General features: G+C 35.5%; 1 protein-coding gene across 4 annotated transcripts in view; it reads left to right on the top strand.

Annotated features, from left to right (window-relative positions):
- Positions 1-23,554, top strand: part of LOC138691258 (rab5 GDP/GTP exchange factor-like) — a 76,390-nt gene that overhangs the window by 22,900 nt on the left and 29,936 nt on the right. For all 4 annotated transcript variants that reach the window (XM_069813081.1, XM_069813082.1, XM_069813080.1 and 1 more), the window contains 4 exons: positions 5,159-5,288; positions 6,146-6,243; positions 10,240-10,496; positions 18,359-18,490. In XM_069813081.1, the coding sequence (XP_069669182.1) occupies positions 5,159-5,288; positions 6,146-6,243; positions 10,240-10,496; positions 18,359-18,490 (617 nt within the window). The remainder of the gene's footprint in view (positions 1-5,158; positions 5,289-6,145; positions 6,244-10,239; positions 10,497-18,358; positions 18,491-23,554) is intronic.

Here is a 23,554-nt window from a genome sequence, read left to right as displayed (position 1 = left end):
ATGACTGGCGATTAATTAACTGCAGACATAATTTTTGACACCAGAACTACGATATCTGTGTTGTCTTATCAGTTTTTCTCTAATAATTTCAATAAACGTCATAATATTAATTGTCATCTACATTTTAGTTCCTAATTCTGTTTCATTTATATGTTACACATATTGACATCTTTGTAGGTTCAATTTTTATTCCAATTTCTCTCTTTTTAGCCCCTGCTTTTTCCTCCTCTCTACTTTCTCATTATGATGTTGAAGAAAGTATTAGATTGAAAGATTTTTACGGATATATATGTTCTTAGCATCTCTTACATCGAGAAATAGTTTTGGCACACTGTCTGTCAGTGTACAGTAGTAACGGGGTGTGATTTGAAGACTTGTAATTTTTCGCTGTGATAGATTTGTCACTGATTCCGATCATGACTATAGTTCAAAATCACAGCTCCGAGAAATTGCCATCTCAGACTTATACATGATTCATGTATATGGCGACATATATATATATATATATATATATATATACATACATACATACATACATACATACATACATACATACATACATACATACATACATACATACATACATACATATATATGAATGGCAGCTCCAGAGTCCAGACAACTGTAAGCCAGAAGATTAACTTCTAGATCGTAGGACAGGATCTAATTACGAGTAATTATTGTCCCACTCTATAGGTTAACGAGGACAACTCTTTGATACTGAAGCACTTGCTATCGGCTACATTCTTCCATGAATGACTCGCCTTCGTAAACATTCTTGGGACACATCGCAATGAAACAGGTCAGGATGTTTTATTTTTAATATACTGGCTGTGCTAACCATTATTATTGATATGAGATATGGCACCCCTATATCAATTCAATGGATGATAGCAGAATACCCAAAAAGATTCTAAATTCAAAACCTGAAGGTAGATGCATTATTGGCAGACAGAAACTAAAATGGTTGGATGGAGTAGAGGATGATCTAACGAATCTAGGAGTGAGAAGATGGAGGCAGAAGGCTGTGGTTAGGCAGGAATGGAACAAAATCCTAAGGGAGGCCAAGGCTAGACTACAAGGGCCGTAGTGCCGAAGAAGAAGAAGAAGAAGAAGAAGAAGAAGATATCAATTCAATTCGCAGAGGAGCAATAAACATAAACAACTGTCCTCTCGTGATTGGAAACTTTGAAATGTTTCGATTAAATAAATTGCTAATTTATATAGTCCATATTGCTAAAGACGATTAATTTAAAAGAATTAAAAAATTTAACACTCATTACTCATTTCTGTAAAATCTCAAATAATCTAATGTTATGGAATATGTGAAAGAGAAGACTGAACACATCACTGGTCACCAGTTAGAAGTAATGGTTTGGGTCTCAAAACGAAGATTTGTGTTCAGTACAGGCTGTATTATGTCTTTTGATTGTAATGTTCGGATTCATTCCGGTTTTGTTCCGATATATGTTCCCCTTGCAAAGAACAGTTATATTCCTTAATTCCGTAAAATGACCACGAATTGAAGACTTGAAGAACCCAGACAAGTTGGGACTTGCAGCAACAAGGAACCTCTACATTACCAGTGATGATAACATTACCGTTGGAATATGACATATATTGCTGCCATCATCTTTAATGAATGACTCTGTGAATGCAAGGGCGTTGCAACATTCGCAATTGCCAAGAATCATCCGATTCACACATTAACAAAATTGCTATTATATTATGTCTCAGCGATTTTTCCAGAGCTGTCACAGTTCGGAGAACTGTGACGGCAAAATACTGTCACACCCCATCTCTACTGTACAGTAGCTGAATCTTCAAAAGCAGACTTCCATACGACGGAGTAACCACATCTGGAAGGATAAGGCAAACAAACGGAGTCCCACAAGGGGACCCATTAAGCCCCCTGCTATTCAATGTGCTGACAGCGGATGTCACAAGCATATAGCAAGAATGCCCATCAACTGTTCTAAGCATGTATGCAGACGATATGGCACTAGGCTCAAAATCAAAGACAGAACTACAGACCACACTAGCAAAACTAGAAAAATGGGCAGGAGAAAATAGCCTCGAGATAAATAAACAAAAAACAATGCAGATGGTATTCAGAAAAGGTGGCAGAACATCAGCAAACGACGAATTAAAACTGGAGAACCAACCGCTAGAAATAGTAAACAAATTCAAATATCTGGGTGTAACACTACAGCCAACCATGAAATCTTTCAGCAACCACATCTTGGACAGAACGACAGCAGCAATCAAAGCAATGCACAATATAAAGAACATAACGTTGCTATCCCTAACAACGGCCATGAAATTATTCATGACCACAATCAACCCCATAGTCACATACGGCATTGACCTAATATGGGAAAAATTATCAAAGACGGATCTGCAAAGGATAGAAAAAGTGAAGGCGAAATTTCTCAAAAGAGTGCTAGGAGTTGGAACAACAGCTCCAAGTCGACTGGTATACGTCCTAGCGAGAGAGAACTACTACGTCGAAGACTTGAGAATGACACTACCAAACACCAAAGCTTGCCAAACACTGTGGGAGGAGCTAGAAAGGAAACGAGCCGAGATTGACCTGGAATTCTATGGAGTCGATGCAATGATAGAAAGAAACTGGACCAAAGAAAACCAACAGCAGAGACATACAATCACCAGATACGCGATCCATGGATTCCACCACAAGATCTGTGCAACGACAAGATTCCACAGCCCAGAGGAGAACTGTGTATGTAGTTTGTGCAACGACAAATGTGACAGATATCATCTCCTGAAGTGCAAGAACAGGAAAAAAACACTATCTGAATACAGAATACAAGAGTGAACAATTTCAAACACAAATACTCAATCGAGTGAACCTTATTATTGTTATTATTAAAAGCAGACTTCCGGTTATTCCACTGTGTGCTAGAACTTAAACATCTCCAAAGTTTCGGAACTGTATACAGGTTACATCTTCAGGAGTCCACACCTGTGGAGTAATGGCTAGCGCGTCTGGCCACGAAATCAGGTGGCCCAGGTTCGATTCCTGGTCGGGGCAAGTTACCTGGTTGAGGTTTGTTCCGGTGTTTTCCCTCAGCCCAATTTGAGCAAATGCTGGCTAACTTTAGGTGCTGCACTCTGGACTCATTTCACTGGCATTAACACATTCATCTCATTCAAACGCTAAATAACCTGAGATGTTGATAAAGCGTCGTAAAATAACCTACTAAAATAAAAAAAAACATCTTCAGGACAAGTTACCTAGTAGAATCTGAAGGGTCATCCAATTTATTGAGTCCATTATTCCTGGCTACTTCAGATAGCTGAATGGTGTTATTTGTATTCAGTATCTACAAGTTGGTTCATATTGGAATGACAAACTTGAAATGTAATCATTGTTACTGAAAATTAGTGGGTTATAAAAACACAAAAAATTATTTAATGTCAGTTGAACTGTCTTTTAAATAATATCACGTGATAGATGAAATAGTATGGACAGTATGCCTTCGAGAAAAATGAAGCTAATTATTTTTGTGGGTCTTTTAAATGCTAGTTCAAGAAAATAAACTGCAAACAGGAATGCAATTAATAACATACTGGTACTCGTAATAAAAAATTAAATTGTTGCTAAATGCTTAACATTTATAATGAGAAAGTATGATATCTTCCTGTTACCAACTTTTTACATTCTGTACTTCGTTCTTTTCATCCATCCATTCGTCACTTCGTTTCTTTGTTTCTTCCTCTTTTCCTTCATTCTTGTCTTTCGTTCTTTCTTTCTCTTCTTCCTATCTTGGTTTCTTTCATTATCTTTTCTTTTCCGTCTTTTGTCTTTTTTCGTAACTCCGAACAAAACTGTCCTTTAGAAATGTTTACAAGGCTTTATTTATAAATCTTGCGATGTTTTACATTTCAGCTACTACTCATACCACTTCCATAGTTCAACTCCGCTTCTTCCCCCACCCCACTCCTTGATAATTCACGTCTGAACCTGTTCCTCGACAGTATAAGGACATTCATTTGCGAAGATGGTTGAAGGCAAAATGTGATGCCATTACTTGCAGTTTTTCAGGGATGAGCATTTAAAATTGAATCAGTTGGAACTAAAATGAACTAAGTCACTTTTCACAACTTTTCAGGAGAAGCACAAAAGATTCCACTAATAACACAGATATTATATTTTTATGTTATAGAAGACAAAAGATTATTTAAAAGTCTTAGTTCCTTCTTTCACTGTTCGATGCGCATGACATCCGTTGTTCAAATTGTTGCATAACCCAAAACTGCATATTTTGACTTATTTCCTTTTAGCTCCAACCGAATCAATTTAAATGACTGTGCAAAGTCATAGGAATCATCTTTCATAACAATGGGTTAGAGAGAAAAATAATAGAGATATGCATATCATCTTTTGCACACAGTGAAGATACCATCAGGATGCACAACATCGCAAAATCTCTTATTCGCCAAAAATTAACATTACCTTTTGCCTTGGAATCACAGAATTGACTCTAGAATAACACATTTTTCTGTAAACATTATAAAAATGCTAATCAGCTTGTTGTGCATGTGCGGAATTTATTCGGACATTTTCTGTTCAATTGCATCCATAACTGCATTTTATGATATTGTGCAAAAATTTTAATATACTGATTCAGTTAAAAAAAAAAAAACACACACACAAGCGAAAATGTACAATTTTAACACAGAAATTATACGAAATTGGCGCATATCTTGAACATATGCCAACAAAACCACAAAGTTACAAAACAAATCCTGACACATAAAGGAAATTGCTAAAAATCAAAACAGAAACATTATAGTGACCGAACTTAAGTCATTCAGAATGTGTTTTCCTGATATGGTGCCTGTTTAGCTGAGGGAGGACAACATTTCCAGTATCTTCTAAAAATTTTATACAAGTTTTAGAAAATTGAGTTGAAGTATGGACACTGTCAGCTATGGTACGTTTAGTAGCCGAGATGTAAAGAGAATAAGGTTTATAAAATAATGCCCTGTATTAACTAAAACTCGAAATTGTAAACAGGTTATATTTTGTTAATGTTAATTCTATCGAAAATAATGTGATATCATGTAACTTACTAGCTTTTTCATATTTTCTATATTAGTTAATTTTTATGGATTAATTTTATTTTTGCAGATATTGGTCAGGAGAAAAAGGAGTTGTTACTAGATTATGTTGAGAAATACGTAATGACATGTGTTTATAGGATACTCTTTTGTCCTCCTTCAACTACAGATGAAGAGAAAGATCTTTCTATTCAGAACAGGTCAGTTGGTTTTATACATATTTTATTATCATCATTTATTTATATTATAATAGTACATTATGCAACAAGCCTATAATGATAGTAATTAAGACGCAAGTATGGATGTTTATGAAACGAGTGCGAGTTTCATAATATTCATACGAGCGTCTTAATTACCATTATAGGCAAGTTTCATACGACTTTTTATGCTCGACCATATTTCTAACTTGAAATTATGCAGATGTATACATTTTATTTGTATCTGACAAGATCGGAAGTGACCTTGTTCTAGGTCGTGAATTGTGAGATGTGTGCAGACGCGAAAGTATTGATTTTTTCCGAGGAACAATAATGTCATTGACCTTGATGTAATCCTGTTAAACTTGATATAACCTTGATTATTGAATTCGACATTGAAAAACGAGATGACAAATTGAATTTATTTGAATATTATTTACAATTAACGCTAATTATTATAGTAACAGAACATAACCTTCTGCGACAGTATTGGATTTTCAGCCTCTGTGACTTTTCGCTAATTCTCTTTCGATTGCATATCCGAGAATAATCGATACTTGCGGTTTTATAACGGTACAAAGCTGACTTGTCATTGGCTGAACACCTGTAAGCTGAGTTGTCATTGGCTGAACACCTGTACTTTAATGAGTAGATGTGCTTTAATGACATGCATTAAAAGACTGCTGCCAGGTGTATAATTACTACATTTCGACATGGTCGAGCATAAAAAATAATAGACTAATCATTGTCAAACAATTCTGCTCAGTTTTTCTGTACCACAGCTTGCAGTTTTATGTAATATAAAATTCACAAATATGTTAGTATAATAATGTCATGTTTGTCCTTTTTTGACTTTTTAGAATTCGACAGTTAAATTGGGTAAATGCCAAACATTTGGATTGCAGAATTAACGAAACCCAATCAGAAGTATGCGATTTGGTGTATACTGCTATTACAGGTAAGTTTCTGAAAAACTGTTTGGTATTTTACAGGTTTAATAATACCACAATCCTTTAAAGTACCGGTGCTGGATATCTTTACAAGACTCCACAATTAAAAAATTATTAAAGTTGTTAGACTTAGCTATAGAAAAATAGTTAACTTCATGATGTGGGAAAATAACCACAGCAGAATCCATTCTTAATGAATCTGAGGGATTTTTTTTCCTTAAATCGAGGTTTTCCTTAAAACAGCTTTACATAAAATAGGAAGAAAAGGCTAAAATAACTAGTACTAACGTGTGTTATATACCAAACATTATAATAATTTAATTAGACCTATAATTATTATTTAACAAGAAAGAAGACAAAATGAAGAAAAAGACAATCAGAGAAAACAACAAATATCAGACCAGGGAGAATGACAGCTTTAATCAAGAGTTCAGTGAAACAGAACTGAACTTAGCAATAGAACAACTTCAAAAGGGGAAATCACCAGGGCTGGATAACATCCATCCATAATTTATTAAACATCTCAACAAAAAAGGAAAAGAAGCTCTCTTGAAATTGTATAATATCAGTTGGAAAACCACAATACCTGCTGACTGGAAAAAGGCCATCATTATCCCAATTATGAAGAAAAATAAACCCTCGGACAACATAAGTAACTATAGACCAATATCCCTAACCAGTGTAATTGCAAAAGTGATGGAAAGGTTGATAGCAGCAAGACTTAACGGGTTTCTAGAACATTATAGCCTACTACATAGTCAATCTGAATTCAGACAAAACCGTAGCACAAGTGAAAATGTAATACTACTAAGCCAAGACATCAATGATGCTTTCAATAAGAGGGAAGACACATTAGCTGTGTTTTTTGTCTTCAAGTCAGCTTACAACACAATATGGAGAAACTACAATTAACAGGAGTGAAGGATAACATGTTGAAATGGATAACTCAATTTCTCTCTCAGAGATTTTGTGCCACAAAATATAATACCTGTATCTCAAAATACCAACAAACACATAGAGGCACCTCACTAGGAGCTGTACTGAGTACAACTCTCTTCAACATGTATAGTAATGATCTCCTAACCGCAGTACAAACACCAGAAGTCAAAATTGCATTATTTGCCAACGATGTAGTTATTTTGACATCAGAAAACTGAAAAAAATTGTCTACACTCAAAGAAAGAACCGAAGAGGCTCTCAGGAAAGTCAATGAATGGTGTTCAAGGAACCTTATGACAATCAATTTGGAGGAAACTAACTATGAACTCTTTACACTAAAGTACAAACCACTACAAATCAGCATACGATTTGAAGATAAACCACTCAAAGTAATAGATAACTCAAGATATTAGGCATAACTTTCGATACAAAACTAAGCTGGAAAAATCATATAAAAAGCAGAACAAAAACTACAGATTCTGAAAAGACTAACTGGTGTTAAATAGGGTTGCTCCAGGAGAGTTCTCAACATAACATACAACATGTACATTAAACCTACCCTTTTATGTGGTAGTGAAACTCTAATAACAGCAAAACAAGCCAACATTAATAAACTTGAGACAATACAAAATCAAGCCCTCCGCCTAATTACAGGAGCAATAAAAACCTATTGCAGCTGTGCGAGCCATAACACAGAATCATGCAATGACATTAAAAATACAAGAACAAGCGCTGATACAACACGAAAAAATTCTTAGGTTACAACACTTCAAATAGAGTAAAAAGGTTCCAATTCCTCCCAACCTCAAAACCCAAATTAGTTTCCTAAAAAAAGTATCTCACTTAAAATCCAGTCTGAAAATACTCAACAACAGAGAAAAACTCCAAATAAGAGAAAACCCACTAGATTTTGAACAGTTCTACTAAACTTTACAGCTAACAGAAAAAGTAAATAAATCAGAAACACACACAGATGGAATGAAAATTCTAGCCCTCGAAACAATCAACACAAAATATCCCTCAAAAGAATGGTTACATATTTTTACAGACGGATCTTCTAAAGACCACCAAACTGGAGTCACATGTTCACTATTCTCATTTTATCAAGCAACAGAACTTAACACCACAAACTATGACGGAGAAATAATGGCAATACACATAGATCTACAGCAATTAATGAATCTCCCAATACTTAAATTTTTAAATTATATTAGATACTATTTACAAAACACTATTTTTATTTTATGCTCTATGAAATAAGATAAATATACCGTAAATATGTAGGCTAAAACATACACAAATGTTCTGGAACTCTGAAAGAATCTTATATCCTATGTATTAATGAAATAATATTTTCGAAAGAGTTTGTAGTGGTAGTATACTTATATTGTTCCATAGTTAACAATTTTTACAGCTGAGACAGTTATGCTTTGCGGCACAAACTCATTGTGAAGACAATTCATGAACGTTTGACAAGTCTAAGCTTACTGTGTCTGTTCATAGACAAATTAACATGTAGCAAAATAACTGAGGTATCTCTTCTGTTTGCCACTTGTTAGTTGTGCATATCCTTGCATGGCCGAACTGAATAATGGCTGAAGCCACTGGCCATATCGCTTGGTGCTACTATACTACTGTTATTGCAAGTTATCTTAAACCTTACATCCCCTAAGTCTGTCTTTCGAACTGCTTGGTACGGCGTGTAGTCATCAAAGTAACAACACGGCAAGGATGCCCCTCCCTCGGGTAACGTGACTCTTTTCAGAAAATGTTGGTTCTTACACTTTACGGCTCTCTACTGTAAAAGAACTTGGTTCATTACAGACATCATCATTTCACGACACTCCGGTTTTGAGAGGAGAACATAGTTTCGTAGCAGGTTTTAATTAACCTGTAATGAGTAAGTATTTAAATATAATCGTGTGTACATTTCTCCTCTCTCATCCGGGCTGGGGACCGGCAATGGAGGAGTTACTACTATAAATTATATAGGTCTACATTACTTACACCTACAGCTGATATGTACATATTCTTATAACAATATTTTACAAGCTTATTATGATTTGAATTTACATTAATTAAAAATTATACATAATCCATATCCCTATCATTACTGCCATCATTGTCATTGTCTTCAACGCTTGGTCAAAAATTAATTATTATATCGTCAATGCCATCATCCATTCGAAATTATCTTCTTATTCGTAGGTACTACTTTCTGAACAAGATAGAATTCTTCGATTGTATCCTGAATGACATGTTGATCGAAGTCGTCCACTCCAACTTTACACAAGTCCTAATTCTGGAATGAAATAATATGTTTTGCAGAACTGTAACAAAATAATAACTCACAACAGTAATTCATTATCTCGCTCACAGTACACACACTGTTGTACACAACTATTATAGCAATAATTTCTAAACATTGCATACCTATTCTTTCTCGGAGTAGTGTGAGGTTCATTTGGTTGTAATTCAATATTCTTCTTAATTCTCTTCACGGAACTAATACTTTTGCTAGAGTATTTAGCCGCTCTCTCATATGCCTAATCAAGAGGTTCCAGCAAACATTTGTTTAATTTTTCCTCCTCGCAACAATTAATTATATTTGCGATAATTTCTCTTTCTCCATTGTGGATAACAGCGTTACTTTTTCTCGTGGTGGTGTGATTTCACCATAATTACTACCCTGTGGTTGCTGTCCATGTTAACACTACTGTATGCAGTGAAGGAAATAACTCTATGTTTCTTGAGAAGAGATTATGATACAGAGCGTGTGCAAACAACTCAGTTGGCTCCACCCATGTTACGTGCTTCCTTCCCTCTGCCCCTCTGACCCCGCTCAGAAAGTTCAAGATAACTTGCAATAACAGTACTTTTCCTAAGATTCAAATTGTTATAGCAGTGTAAATATTGAGAATCGAACCAATGTTCACAGTAATTTTTTTTTACTTAAAATGGTTCCTGAAATAAGTTTCGTAAGTACCGTTGTAAATCCTTGAATCAATGTTTATATATCCATCCAAAATACGTTTAAAGTAATTAATGTGTTTTTATGTCCACAGATATGTTGGGAATGGACTCTGCCAAGGCCCCTCAGGATAAACTGAATTGTGTGGTTAAATGCTGCAGGAACATATTTTTGCTTCTGCAACAATCAGTAGGAGGGCCAGCATCTGCAGATGAATTTCTTCCTGCACTCATTTTCATAGTATTGAAAGCTAATCCAGCAAGACTTAAAAGTAATATAAATTACATAACACGCTTCTGTAATGCCAGCCGTCTCATGTCTGGTGAAGGAGGATATTATTTTACAAACCTGGTGAGTTTATTGAAGAGAAGAGAAAGTATATCATAGAGATTTGTGACAATTGCAATTACATAATTATATGAATGTGTATGAGAATGTCAGTCGATCGTCCCAATCATTGTACTCATCTTACTCTTCTTATTTCTCCTTCCCTCATCGTTTTCTCTCAACTTCCTCCTCCTCCTCATTACCAGCACCTACTACAATGTTTTGAGAAGCCATAGTTCTTACCGTTTGTAGTTTATTCATTTAACATTGTGTATACAGCCTTAGAAAAAAAAACTACACCTGCACTTCTACACACTTCAGGAGCATTCATAAACAAAAACATGATTTTACAGTAATCTTGAATATGCCAACAGAAAGTTCATATATATATATATATATATATATAAAACATACTTACAAATGGCTTTTAAGGAACGTGGAGGTTTATTGCCACCCTCACATAAGCCCGCCATTGGTCCCTATCCTGAGCAAGATTAATCCAGTCTCTACCATCATATCCCCACAAATCCATTTTAATATTATCCTCCCATCTACGTCTCGGTCTCCCCAAAGGTCTTTTTCCCTCCCACCTCCCAACTAACACTCTATATGCATTTCTGGATTCGCCCATGTGTGCAACATGCCCTGCCCATCTCAAAGGTCTGGATTTAATATTCCTAATTATGTCAGATGGAGAATACAATGTGTGCAGTTCTGCATTGTGTAACTTTCTCCATTCTCCTGTAACTTCATCCCTCTTAGCCCCAGATATTTTCCTAAGCACCTTATTCTCGAACACCCTTAACCTCTGTTCCTCTCTTAAAGTGAGAGTCCAAGTTTCACAACTATAAAGAACAACCAGTAATGTAAGTGTTTTATAAATTCTAACTTTCAGGTTTTTTGAGAGCAGACTGGATGACAACTGATTCTCAACCGAATAATAACAGGCATTTTCCATATTTATTCAGCGTTTAATTTCCTCCTGAATGTCATTTACATTTGTTACCATGGTGGTGGTGGCGGCTGCAGGGATCCAGTGCCTAGACACTTGACATTGAAATTATTCGCTGAATTTTGAATTAATGTGAAGTTAGTGTAGAGCTGCTGTTGGGGGAAACAAGTTATCGAGGTGCTACCCCCACTGTAGAGCCTCCAGTATACTCTAATACTAGGTATGTTACATTGTGGAAGGGCATGAAGATCGGTAGGTAGTGGCTTCAATAGCGAGCTGTTTACTTCAGAAAATCAAAATGTTATTAATTTATTAACGTAACTAAAACAATGTATTTCTTACAATAATTTACTATCAAGCATACTATTCTTTATTCTGTGAGGACAATGTGAAGATTCTATCAGGCATTAACTTTTCAGTATTTGGTTCCAGTATAGACACATTCACTCACAGTACAGAAGATAAATTAGAATTATTAATTTGTGATCGTCTTCTGTTTTTGTTATTATTCAGTAACTTACTGAAAATAATTCACTTATTATGTACGTTGATGCAAACATTTCCATCACACACCCATTGAAATTATGCAAATTAGGAAACTCTTCTTGGTTTATCAATTTATATAGCTCAGTTCTTGACTTCCCACAGTTCCTTAGGCGAGTATGTGTGTATGTATGTATGTATGTATGTATTTATTAACACTACAATTGGGTATACACCCGGTGGTAGTGATATATAATGTACAATAATTACAATTACATTAAATAAAATAAAATAAACGTAAATGAAATAAAATAAAATAAACGTAAATCTATAAATAGTAGATGCAATAAACCTAGGACTATAAATAAAAACTATTCTATAATAACGCCTACGATAAGCAAAAGTAAATCTAACTTATAAGTATTTCTATTTCACCCAACTATTACCAATTTAAGTAATTACATATCACTTTAATTAATTACATACCACCTTAATTACATATCATCTTAATTAATTGCATATCACCTTAATTTATTTACATATCAACTAAATTACATATCATCTTAATTAATTACATATCAACTTAATTAATTATATATCAACTCAATTAATTACCTGACACAACTTAAATAATTACACTGCACCTCCAATTAAATTTTCAGTCTAATCTTCTCAACCTTTCCTTAAATGTATTGATTTTAAGAGGACCACCCTGAAAGATTGCCGCAGGTAAGCTGTTCCAGTCTACTATTGTGCGGTTAACAAAGGAAAATTTTGCCACGTCCGTTCTTTGTTTTCTACATTTAAACTTCCTAATATGATCAGTCCTTCCTAAGTATGATGGTGTTGCTAATCTAACATTGATATCGGTCCATGCTTTGTGTCCCATTTGTGCCTTGAACAATGCGGTGAGTCTGGTTTTTCGTCACCTTGACTTGAGAAGTTCCCACCCTAAGTCTTTTACTATCTCCTCACCATGTCCCTTCTCCATTTTGACATATTTTGCTGCCTTGCGTTGGACCTTTTCTATTAAATCGATTTGGTTTTGTCTGTACGGATCCCACCCTGCTGCTCCATATTCCATAATTGGGCGAACAAGGGTTTTGTACGCTAATTCTTTTGACTTTCGGTTAATTTCTTCAGAATACGCTTAGAGAAATGTAGTGCTTTCCAGGCTTTCCTTGTGGTATTAGTGACTTGGTCCTCACAACCCAGTTTGTTACTTAAATATATACCTAGGTATTTGCAAGTGTTCACTTGTGGCACCAATGTACCATTCAGCTGATATCCGAGACAAATTTCTTTACGCGTTCTACAGAAGGATATTGACTTACTTTTACTGACATTGATTTTCATTTTATTTTCTGTCGTTCAGGTTTCAGTAACATTAAGATCATTTTGTAAAGCGTCGATATCGGATTCATCATTAATTTGTCTATATATTATACAGTCGTCCACGAATAACCTTATCTGAGACGTAGTATTTCTATTTATATCGTTTATATATATATATATATATATATATATAAGAAACAATAGAGGTGCAAGGACCGCCCTTGAGGCATGCCTGATGTTACATTTCCTAGTTCCGATATTTATTTTCCTAGTCTGACTTTTTGGGTTCTATTCTCTAAGAATTTATTTATCCATCTTACTACTCATTTATCTATTGGAAGCCTGCTTAGTTTCTCTAAAAGTTTTTCTTGAGGCACTACGTCGAAAGCTTTAGTGAAATCGATCACAACTCCGTGTATTCTTCCCCCCCTATCAACTTCATCGGATAAATCTTGTATTAAGGATGTGAGTATCACTCTGCAAACAAAAAATCTCGACTTCTGATTTAACTTAAAATTTTTATTGGTATGCATGTGTGCAATGAGAAATCTTGCTAGTTCAGCACTGAACACTGTTCTGGTCTTGTGTACAAACTGTTGCGTGGGATGTGTATGCTATGAACTGTATCTCGTCTCAATACAAACTGTGGTGGAAGGGGTAAAGACTGAAATGTCACTGAGTGACGTAAAATGGCATCTCTGATGTAGAGGTATGTCTTGCTTTTATATCTGATCCTTCCTTTACTAATCTGCTCTCTCACTCTCATTGTGAAACTGGTGTTTTTCATAGTTTTTGTGGTATAGTGATGCTTTTCTTAATTTCTGCATCCTTTCCTCATTGAATATTTGAAAGAGGCAGTTGATTCTATTTCAAATTCATTATTCGTAAAATAACTTCCCAGCTTAACTATGGCATGGAATACGTAACTTTCACCTACTTGATTACTTTCGAGTGTTTCCAGATATAGTCGAAACTGATAGTCTGACAGTGTCAAGAATTCACTTTCTAATGAGTCATCTTGTAAGGTGGATTTCTTTATTTCCAATATTAGGGTAACTGACAGAATTGAATTTTTAAATGAGAAAGAAATGAAGCCCTCTTTTCTTCAGGAATAGTGTTATTTTATGTCTGATAACTCTGGTTTAATCCTCTGATTGAGGTTCTGGCTGATATGTATATCTATTATCAGGCAGTACATCTCACTTGACGATATGTGTCAGAGAAAGAACAATTGTTTGTATGCATCTGAAGTCTATTAGTGGAATATGTAGCTAATCGGTGATGTATGCATTGGAGGGGGAAAGGAACCTCCCCCCATACCCCATTATCTCCTGGCCTAGTTGCCTCATGAGTGATGCCTTATTGGCGTTACTTAAGAGGTTCAAACCTGTCTTCGGACAGTTGAATAAACAACAACAACTCTGGTTTGTTAGTTTTTAATACAGAACACCTAAAAACGAATTATTGGCTCTTCTCAACTGGTCTTCATTTTACTGGTATCCATTTTCTGTTTGTAAATGTATGTCTGCAGTAATAGATCAACTATTGACCAGATATTTTGTATTTGACAGATAATGGAGAAAAAATGGGAGTATAAGGGTACAGTGCATCAGTTATTCATAGATTTCAAAAAGGCATATGACTCGGTTAAGAGAGAAGTTTTATATGATATTCTTATTGAATTTGGTATTCCCAAGAAACTAGTTCGATTAATTAAAATCTGTCTTAGTGATACGTACAGGTCAGTTTCTGTCAGATGCGTTTCCAATTCACTGTGGGCTAAAGCAAGGAGATGCACTATCACCTTTACTTTTTAACTTTGCTCTAGAATATGCCATTAGGAAAGTCCAGGATAACAGAGAGGGTTTGGAATTGAACGGGTTACATCAGCTACTTGTCTATGCAGATGACGTGAATATATTAGGAGAAAATCCACAAATGATTAGGGAAAACACGGGAATTTTACTGGAAGCAAGTAAAGAGATAGGTTTGGAAGTAAATCCCGAAAAGACAAAGTATATGATTATGTCTCGTGACCAGAATATTGTACGAAATGGAAATATAAAAATTGGAAATTTATCTTTTGAAGAGGTGGAGAAGTTCAAATATCTGGGAGCAACAGTAACAAATATAAATGATATTCGGGAGGAAATCAAACACAGAATAAATATGGGAAATGCCTGTTATTATTCGGTTGAGAAACTTTTATCATCCAGTCTGCTGTCGAAAAATCTGAAAGTTAGAATTTATAAAACAGTTATATTACTGGTTGTTCTGTATGGTTGTGAAACTTGGACTCTCACTTTGAGAGAGGAACAGAGATACAGGAGAATGGAGAAAGTTACACAACACAGAACTGCACGCATTGTATTCTTCACCTGATATAATTAGGAACATTAAATCCAGACGTTTGAGATGGGCATGGCATGTAGCATGTATGGGCGAATCCAGAAATGCATATAGAGTGTTAGTTGGGAGGCCGGAGGGAAAAAGACCTTTAGGGAGGCCGAGACGTAGATGGGAAGATAATATTAAAATGGATTTGAGGGAGGTGGGATATGATGATAAAGAATGGATTAATCTTGCTCAGGATAGGGACCAATGGCGGGCTTATGTGAGGGCGGCAGTGAACCTCCGGGTTCCTTAAAAGCCAGTAAGTAAGTATGTAAATGTATGTCTGCATGTTCACTACACACATGTGCCTCTGGACCAGTGGTTGTCTTAGACATTGTCATGACCTGTTGCAGTGATGAGTCACAGGATAGAGCTTGTGTAGTAGTTTGTACAGTAGGACTAAATGGTTTCTCCTAATTCCTTTAAAAAAATGTTAAATCCATGTTTTTATACATATAATATATGTCAAGAGTTTCATGATTTGATTTAGGGTTTTTGGTATTTTGTATGTAAGATTTCTTAGTTTAAAATTAATGTATTGCAGGTTTTGCTTAAAGATAATGAATCGACATATTGTCACCTTCTCTGACATAGGTCTCGCCAGTAGTTTCATTGTCACATCTGTGACCAGGAGTTGAGAACAAAGTAATGGTAGTCCTCGACATAGAATTTTGTCTTCAGTAGTCTTTTGTTCATGAACATCTAATGGAATTAATATTTGAGGAGAAAAATTCGCTCCGGCGCCGGGGATTGAACCTGGGTCCTTGGTTCTACGTACCAAGCGCTCTGACCACTGAGCTATGCCGAATTCATTCCACAGCACCGGATCGAACCTTCCTCCTTTAATGTTTCCCTTTGTGGCCTGACTCCAAGTTAGGCATATATGTTGATGTATATGTCCAATGTCAACTGCCATTTCTCCTCAAATATTAATTGTCAATATAACAGATATTATTCTGTATGACAAATTAATAAATCTATAATATTCTCACAGCTAGCAGTGCATATGTCTGTACAGATTACTGTGCGGAGTCCCGGCCATATAAGTCACTCAGCTGAGTGTGCTCCTAGTATAATGGCAGTTGACATTGGACATATGTCCAAAAACTAGAAACTATGTCAGAGCACTTGGTACGTAGAACCAAGGACCCGGGTTCGATCCCCGGCACCGGAGCGAATTTTTCTCCTCAAATATTAAGTCAATATAACAGATATTATTCTGTATTACAAATTAATAAATCTATAATATCTAATGGAAGCCACACTTACTCAATTTTCTTCTTTTTCTGGTTAAAATTCCATCAGCCGTGATCGAACCCATGTGACTTGCCTTCAGTGCAAGCCTGTTCACTACCATAAATATATAGAATGGTATATATTCTTAATTTTTATTTTAAAGAAAGGCGCAATAAAGATTTTTATTGCCTGTAAAAATTCATTACATACCTCAGATCTAATGGCAAGCATAGCAACAATGGTACCTGTGTTTTGCATGTAACATTTTACTTTCTTTGTACAGGTGTTGGTTTTGAATTTTTTAGTGTTGATGATTAATTATTATTTTGTTATTGTCAAACAATACAATATTATGATCGTCCTTGGTGTTATGACCTTGCAAGTGACATATGGTTTACGTCTGGATGATAAAAGAGATAGAACTGGCAGTTTACTTTGCGTCTCATATTCCACAGATCAGTAGCGGCCCGCAGTTACAAAGGCTGGCAGTTCTGCATGAAAAATAGTGTATTTAGCAAACGCATGCTGTTTATAGCATCTAAATCGGATAACACGTGTAATTACAAGCCCTTCTCGAAGTTGACTGTGCACCCTAAATTGTACTTCAACCATCCGTGCACTACACCACTCCCACCTGGTACAACTAGTCACGTAGTGGAGATGTGCCCCACATGCTTTTCTAGTTTTTTAAGTCAAATTAACTAAATCCTTCATTCCGGTGTTTGTCCATGTATTTTCTCCTCTAAACAGAATACATGGGTGGGCGAGAAAGCGTTTTCATGAGCGCAGCAAAAAACCAATCGTTTCCATTACACATTTTGGTATTAAAATGACTAGTAGGCTACATGATTTCCTCGACTTTTTCCAGAAATTTCAATATTTAAATTTTGTGTAGGACGTCCTAATTTCTTAAGTTATCATGCAATTTCTCTTTCGAAAAGGGTTGGTCGACTAGGTTTTCATTTCATTCATTTTAATATAAAATATTTCCTTAGACACACTGACTAATCACATCACACCACCCACAGTACTATAACACACTGGAACTGTAATGATATACAGTAGTCCAGAAGCCTGTGTGTTCTAACGCAGGTCATAAAGAGATGAGGGTGTTGGCGGTTCTTTGTATACTCGGAGAGAGCTGTTTCGGTTGCAGCTCTAATGCAGTCTTATGAGACAGTGAAGGAAACCAGTTTTCTGCTGCCGACTACCCTACGATCCGAAAAGTACACTACAGATAAAATTCTCGAGCAGTTCAAGGCTCCTACAGACAGTAAAATCTCGAATCGAAGGAGTGTGAATTGGAAAAATAAATGAAACAATGAACTAGATTACATAAAAGCACGTTTTACATTTTTAATTTTTTCAGGTCCATTTAAATGGCGGTTCTGCAGCTCTGCAATTCTTATTGTAGAGCCGCCCCTGCCACAGATATGACTGAATTGTAGTATCTCATTTTAATTTGTGTATTTTCTGTGTGTTTCAGTGTTGCGCTGTTTCATTCATAGAAAACCTGACAGCAGAGTCACTTAATATGCCTATTGATGAATTTGAGCAGTACATGACAGGAGAAGTTGTACCCCCCAGTACTTGGGAATCTGCATTAACTATGTGCGAAGTAGGTATTAAAAATGTTTCTTTATATTTGTGTGTACTGTTAGTATTCTAACATGAAGTAAAAATTTAAACTGATTTCTCTGTTGGCACTTAAATTGAATATTTAATATGCATTATACAGTCAACTCTGGTTATAGTGACCTCGGTAATAGTGAACATTCGGCTATAGTGAATTTAAATCGTTGGTCCCGACCTGCATACATTAAAAAGTACATTAATATTTCCATTTATAGTGAACCCTCACTTCGGTTATAGAGAACCTAAAATTAGAACTTCCCCAAGAAAATGTAATTTTAAAATGGCCAAAATGGTAGTTTAGAAAACCATTTCTTCAAGAATATGTTCAGAACAAAATCTCAAACCTTCTAGTCCTTAAGTGGATTGAAAGAAAAGGATTTGTTCAGCTTCCTGGCCAACTTGAAACATGTTAAAGAGAATAATGTACGCAGTGAAGGATAAAGGAAGGATTAGTTCTGACTTCTTTAAAAGAGGTTTTTAGAAGAATAGGAAGAGAAAGTGTTTCCTTTTGTAAAAAGATTAGAATGACTATTACACTTTTACTACGTCATACTACTTTTGACCAATAAAACGGTATGAAAGGACGTATTTCAACCAATCATGGCTGCTTATCGCACACTTTTATCGCGTCCCTAGCATTTGTTTAATTTTATCGTGTCCCTAGCATTTGTTTCTTTGTTTACCAACATTTGAAACTGCGCTGGTTTGGAAGTCAAAAAAAAAAAAAAAAAAAAAAATGGAAAATTACAAACCACTCCAGTCGATGCACAGCAGTTTCAAATATGACTTGCATTGGCATTCAAGAACAAGAATTAATAAAAATCACTGATCATACCTATGCATCTTCTGAAATCCTATTTACAAATAAATGAAGAGCACCATTCGGAAATCCTGAATAAGTTGAATACATCATGTAGGCCTACATCAACGAGTTCCACTTCTATTACGCACACGTACAATATAACATCAATTGAACCACCAACCACATTCAAATTTGAAAATTGTACATTCAGTAATTATTCCTTTTAAAATTATTCATGTCCACACCTGTGGAGTAACGGTCAGCGCGTCTGGCTGCGAAACCAGGTGGCCCGGGTTCGAATCCCGGTCGGGGCAAGTTACCTGGTTGAGGTTTTTTCTGGGGTTTTCCCTCAACCCAATACAAGCAAATGCTGGGTAACTTTCGGTGCTGGACCCCGGACTCATTTCACCAGCATTATCACCTTCATATCATTCAGACGCTAAATAACCTAGATGTTGATACAGCGTCGTAAAATAACCCAATAAAAAAAAATTATTCATGTTTATTTTTTATGTCATCGTCGTTAATTAAAACTTTTCTAACACTTGTGTATATTATTTAGGTTATGTTATAGCTTCTGCTATATGATATTATGGAGAGTCACGTATCAGAGATTGTTTAATATTAAGATTTGTTGAAAATCATCTGTCAAGTGACGTTGATTACTGGGATTCGTATAGTTGAAGTGGAATGCAACTGTTTTAATAAAAATGAAACTGAATCAACAAAGCCTTCTTGACTAGTAACACTGCCATCGTGATATAGATCGAGAACTTCTCGACGAGAAGGCATTGCTAGTAATCATAACTCACTACTGCCATCTAGCATGCATCTAGCGTAATATTTGTAATGTTGAGATGGTACAATAATACATTTGAAGACAGTTATATTTTCGTAAGTCAATATTTTATTGTATTGGAGTACTTCGTTACTTCTAATCTTTATATACTTTCTTCTAATCATGTAATAGTCAATTAAATCCCACTCGAGTTTTGATTTTCTCTAGATAAATCAAAACCTCTAGTGAGATTACTGTTGATAATCAAATGGCAAATACAAGAAGGATTACAGTATAATGGTCCTCAACCCTTCCTCCCGCATCTTTGTAAAAGTAAACCTGGGTAAATTCCAAGGCCGAGTATACAGTAACATATCTCTAGTGGGAAGAAGTGCGAAATCGTTCACTGCCTACTACCTACATGATCAGATTAAGTTCAAGTTTCGAACTGTGAACATCAGGATGCCGAAGCATAAAGTGTTTAATTTGGAAGATAAAGCGAACATTAGTACTGATATTGAACGTGGTTTGTCACAAATGGACATAATATTGTATGTATAGCAACGTCAATAGTATGAAAACAGGCACTTAGGTTTTAGTGAACGAAATATGCTGGTCTGCAGAGGTTCATCATAACCGGAGTTGACTGTACTTTTACTTCCATAGTATAATGACACTAGGTTATAGGCAATGTAATAACTACCTGATAACTAGATTTCTAGTTTTAAAAAGTACTGTAACATACAGCAGAATCTGGAAGTGATGTTAGATGCTTGTCTTGCACCTCATAAAAGAAGTACAGATTAATGTAGCCAAGTTCTTGCCTAGTTATGTTCAGTATTCAGTAAGAATATTGCTTTTAATTCATCCATTGTGTTCAGATAGTTCACATAACTCTATCTTTTAGTTTTTTTATAAGTATAAGCAGTGGCATTGCGTCAATAAGAGCACAAGAGCATGTGAACACCTTGTTTCCCTTAATGCACAAATATTCTTATTATTTAATGTCGTATTGACTTACTGGGGATGTATGATATCTGAATCGAGTAGTTTAAACTTCCCGCAAATTCCACAGACTTCTTGTATAAATTTGGCAACGTACACTTAGCGGCAAAAAGAATGGGCCGACTCTTGGTCAATAGAAATGCTAAGTTCTAGTGCGCAGTTCACTTGTGTGAACGTAAGCCACTGCAAGGCATTGCTGTGGTGTCTCTTCATTGACAGTCGTCCGTCAATAATATAGTGAACCTTATGAGCAGTGTGTGGCCCAGTGGTAAGAAGTCTGACATTCGTACCAGAGGTTGTGAGTTCGCCTCCCGGTACAGTAAAATTATTATTTTTTTTTATTTTAACGTTTGCTTAATTTATTAGTTTCAATGTGAAATAGCATTTGTTAACAAACTTCGTTATGCCTGCCTTGTAAAAATATTATTGCCCATCACCTGTGGGCTATTAATAGGTGAGACCTGGCCTGTATAAACAAAAATACTTGTTTCACATCCTAAAAAACCGGACGCATGTCAAACACAAATAAATAATTAGGCCTAAATTAACAAAAACAAACAATTTTTTAATATATTAACAAAACAAGGCCTGTGGTGGGGACTAGTATCTCGTCCACAAACCACCTCACCTACGACAAAAACTGCCCTCATTCTGCATGGCATGGAGTCCACAAGATTATGGAACAGGTCTAAATTCTTGGCCATCTCCTCCCACGCATCTAGAACTCTGTCCCAGAATTCCTCAGGTGTCCGAACAGGTGGATGTTCTGCCCAATTAGAGCGTAGGATCTTTTTGACTGCAGCCCACAAATTTTGAATAGGATTCATATCTGGTGAATTTGGAGGTCAGTCGACTGGATCGACATCACGCCTCCTCGTAAATCATCTTTGAATCCAGTTGGCGATGTGTATCGGATGATTATCCTGCTGGAAGAAAAGTGTTCCTTCTGGATATCGTTTTCCGTTGTATTAACAGATAGCAGTATTGGTTGAAAGAGAGAGGGAGGTTTATTATTTATTAGAATTTGGGCATATTCTAAGAGTTATTGCCACATAATTATAGCTTTGCGAGACACATATGATGGCAAATTTGTAATAAAAAAAGAAGATTGGGGGAGATTCGAACCTTGAGCTACTACTATCAACTTGTTCAATAGACTAATGCCGTAACGACTTATGCTACTGTGACTGTTAATATCAGTTCGACATAATACGTGGTTTTCCTGTTCATATTCGCTCTGGTTGATTTTGTATTTATCAATTTTATTATTATTTCACTCTTCAAGGGCCCTGGTGTATCTAGAATCAACCCACCATTCGATTTTATTACATATTTTAGACTCTTAAACAAAATACAGCAAATTTAAATGGTTTAATTATGTGTTACCTAGTGAACTACGGCTTTGACGAGACGAGCATGCGCAATGTTATGTGTCTGGAACTTAGAAATTGTCGGCCGGCCCATTCTTTTTGCCACTAAGTGTACGTTCACATGAAAGCTGTACTCTTTTCAAGGAGGCTACACAACTTGATACGCATGCACGAGACAAATTTGTACCTGGCTGCTTATACTCGTCAAGAGCACAAGGCATTAAGTGATCATTGAATCTATCCTGCACATGTCAGATGCATGATACGTTCCCGATGTAGAAAATAGTCTACATTTTAGTCTATAGGTTTCAGCATTTCTCGCTGTTGAAGATTTTGTTTCGTTTGGGTTGTGTACAGTGCTGCTACGGAAGTGTAGTTTGTGAATTACTATATTTTTAGCTATATATGCCGTGTTATAATGACATCCTACAAGAAAAACGTGGTGAGCAAACTGAAATAAACCAGAAATTAACCAGGTACGATAAAATTTAACACAAGAAAGACATATAATCGATTATTGTTGAAAGGAACCAAGTCCACTTTTTAAAGTTTTGAGATAATCGAAAAAAATGTTTTGTGAGTAATCTATCGAAGATTAAACCAAAATATATTGTGCACATAAAATATAGGCATACAGAATTAGTTTAGACCCTTAAAAATATTCGCACAGTCATTAGAATCTTTCTAATTTAGAAAACACGTCATTGGACTTAGTTCCTTTCAACATGGAAATGCTCTATTTATAAAAATGTAAACACATTTTGGCTTATAAAACAAATTGGGAATTTATTAAATCACCTGTAATGCAAGTCTTAAGAAAAAAATCAACTATGAAACATGTTACTTGCATGATGCAGTATAACATACGTTATTTTCACAAAATACAAAGAATGTTTACAGTAGTCATACACCTTTGTAATGAGAATAACTCAGAAAACAAAACAAAGTTTTTAAAATATCCATATTATTTGATTGAATTAACCAATATATTATTATTCTTGGATAAATACAGAACAACAGTACAAATAATTACTGTTTTCAATAAAGTAGGTTTTCTTTTCGTTCCGTTAGCCATTGCAATATTTTATCATA

Source organism: Periplaneta americana, chromosome 16 (assembly GCF_040183065.1).
Source record: "Periplaneta americana isolate PAMFEO1 chromosome 16, P.americana_PAMFEO1_priV1, whole genome shotgun sequence".
Classification (NCBI taxonomy): domain Eukaryota; kingdom Metazoa; phylum Arthropoda; class Insecta; order Blattodea; family Blattidae; genus Periplaneta; species Periplaneta americana.
Note: the sequence above shows the minus strand (reverse complement) of the source record. Positions and strands in the feature narration are given on the sequence as shown.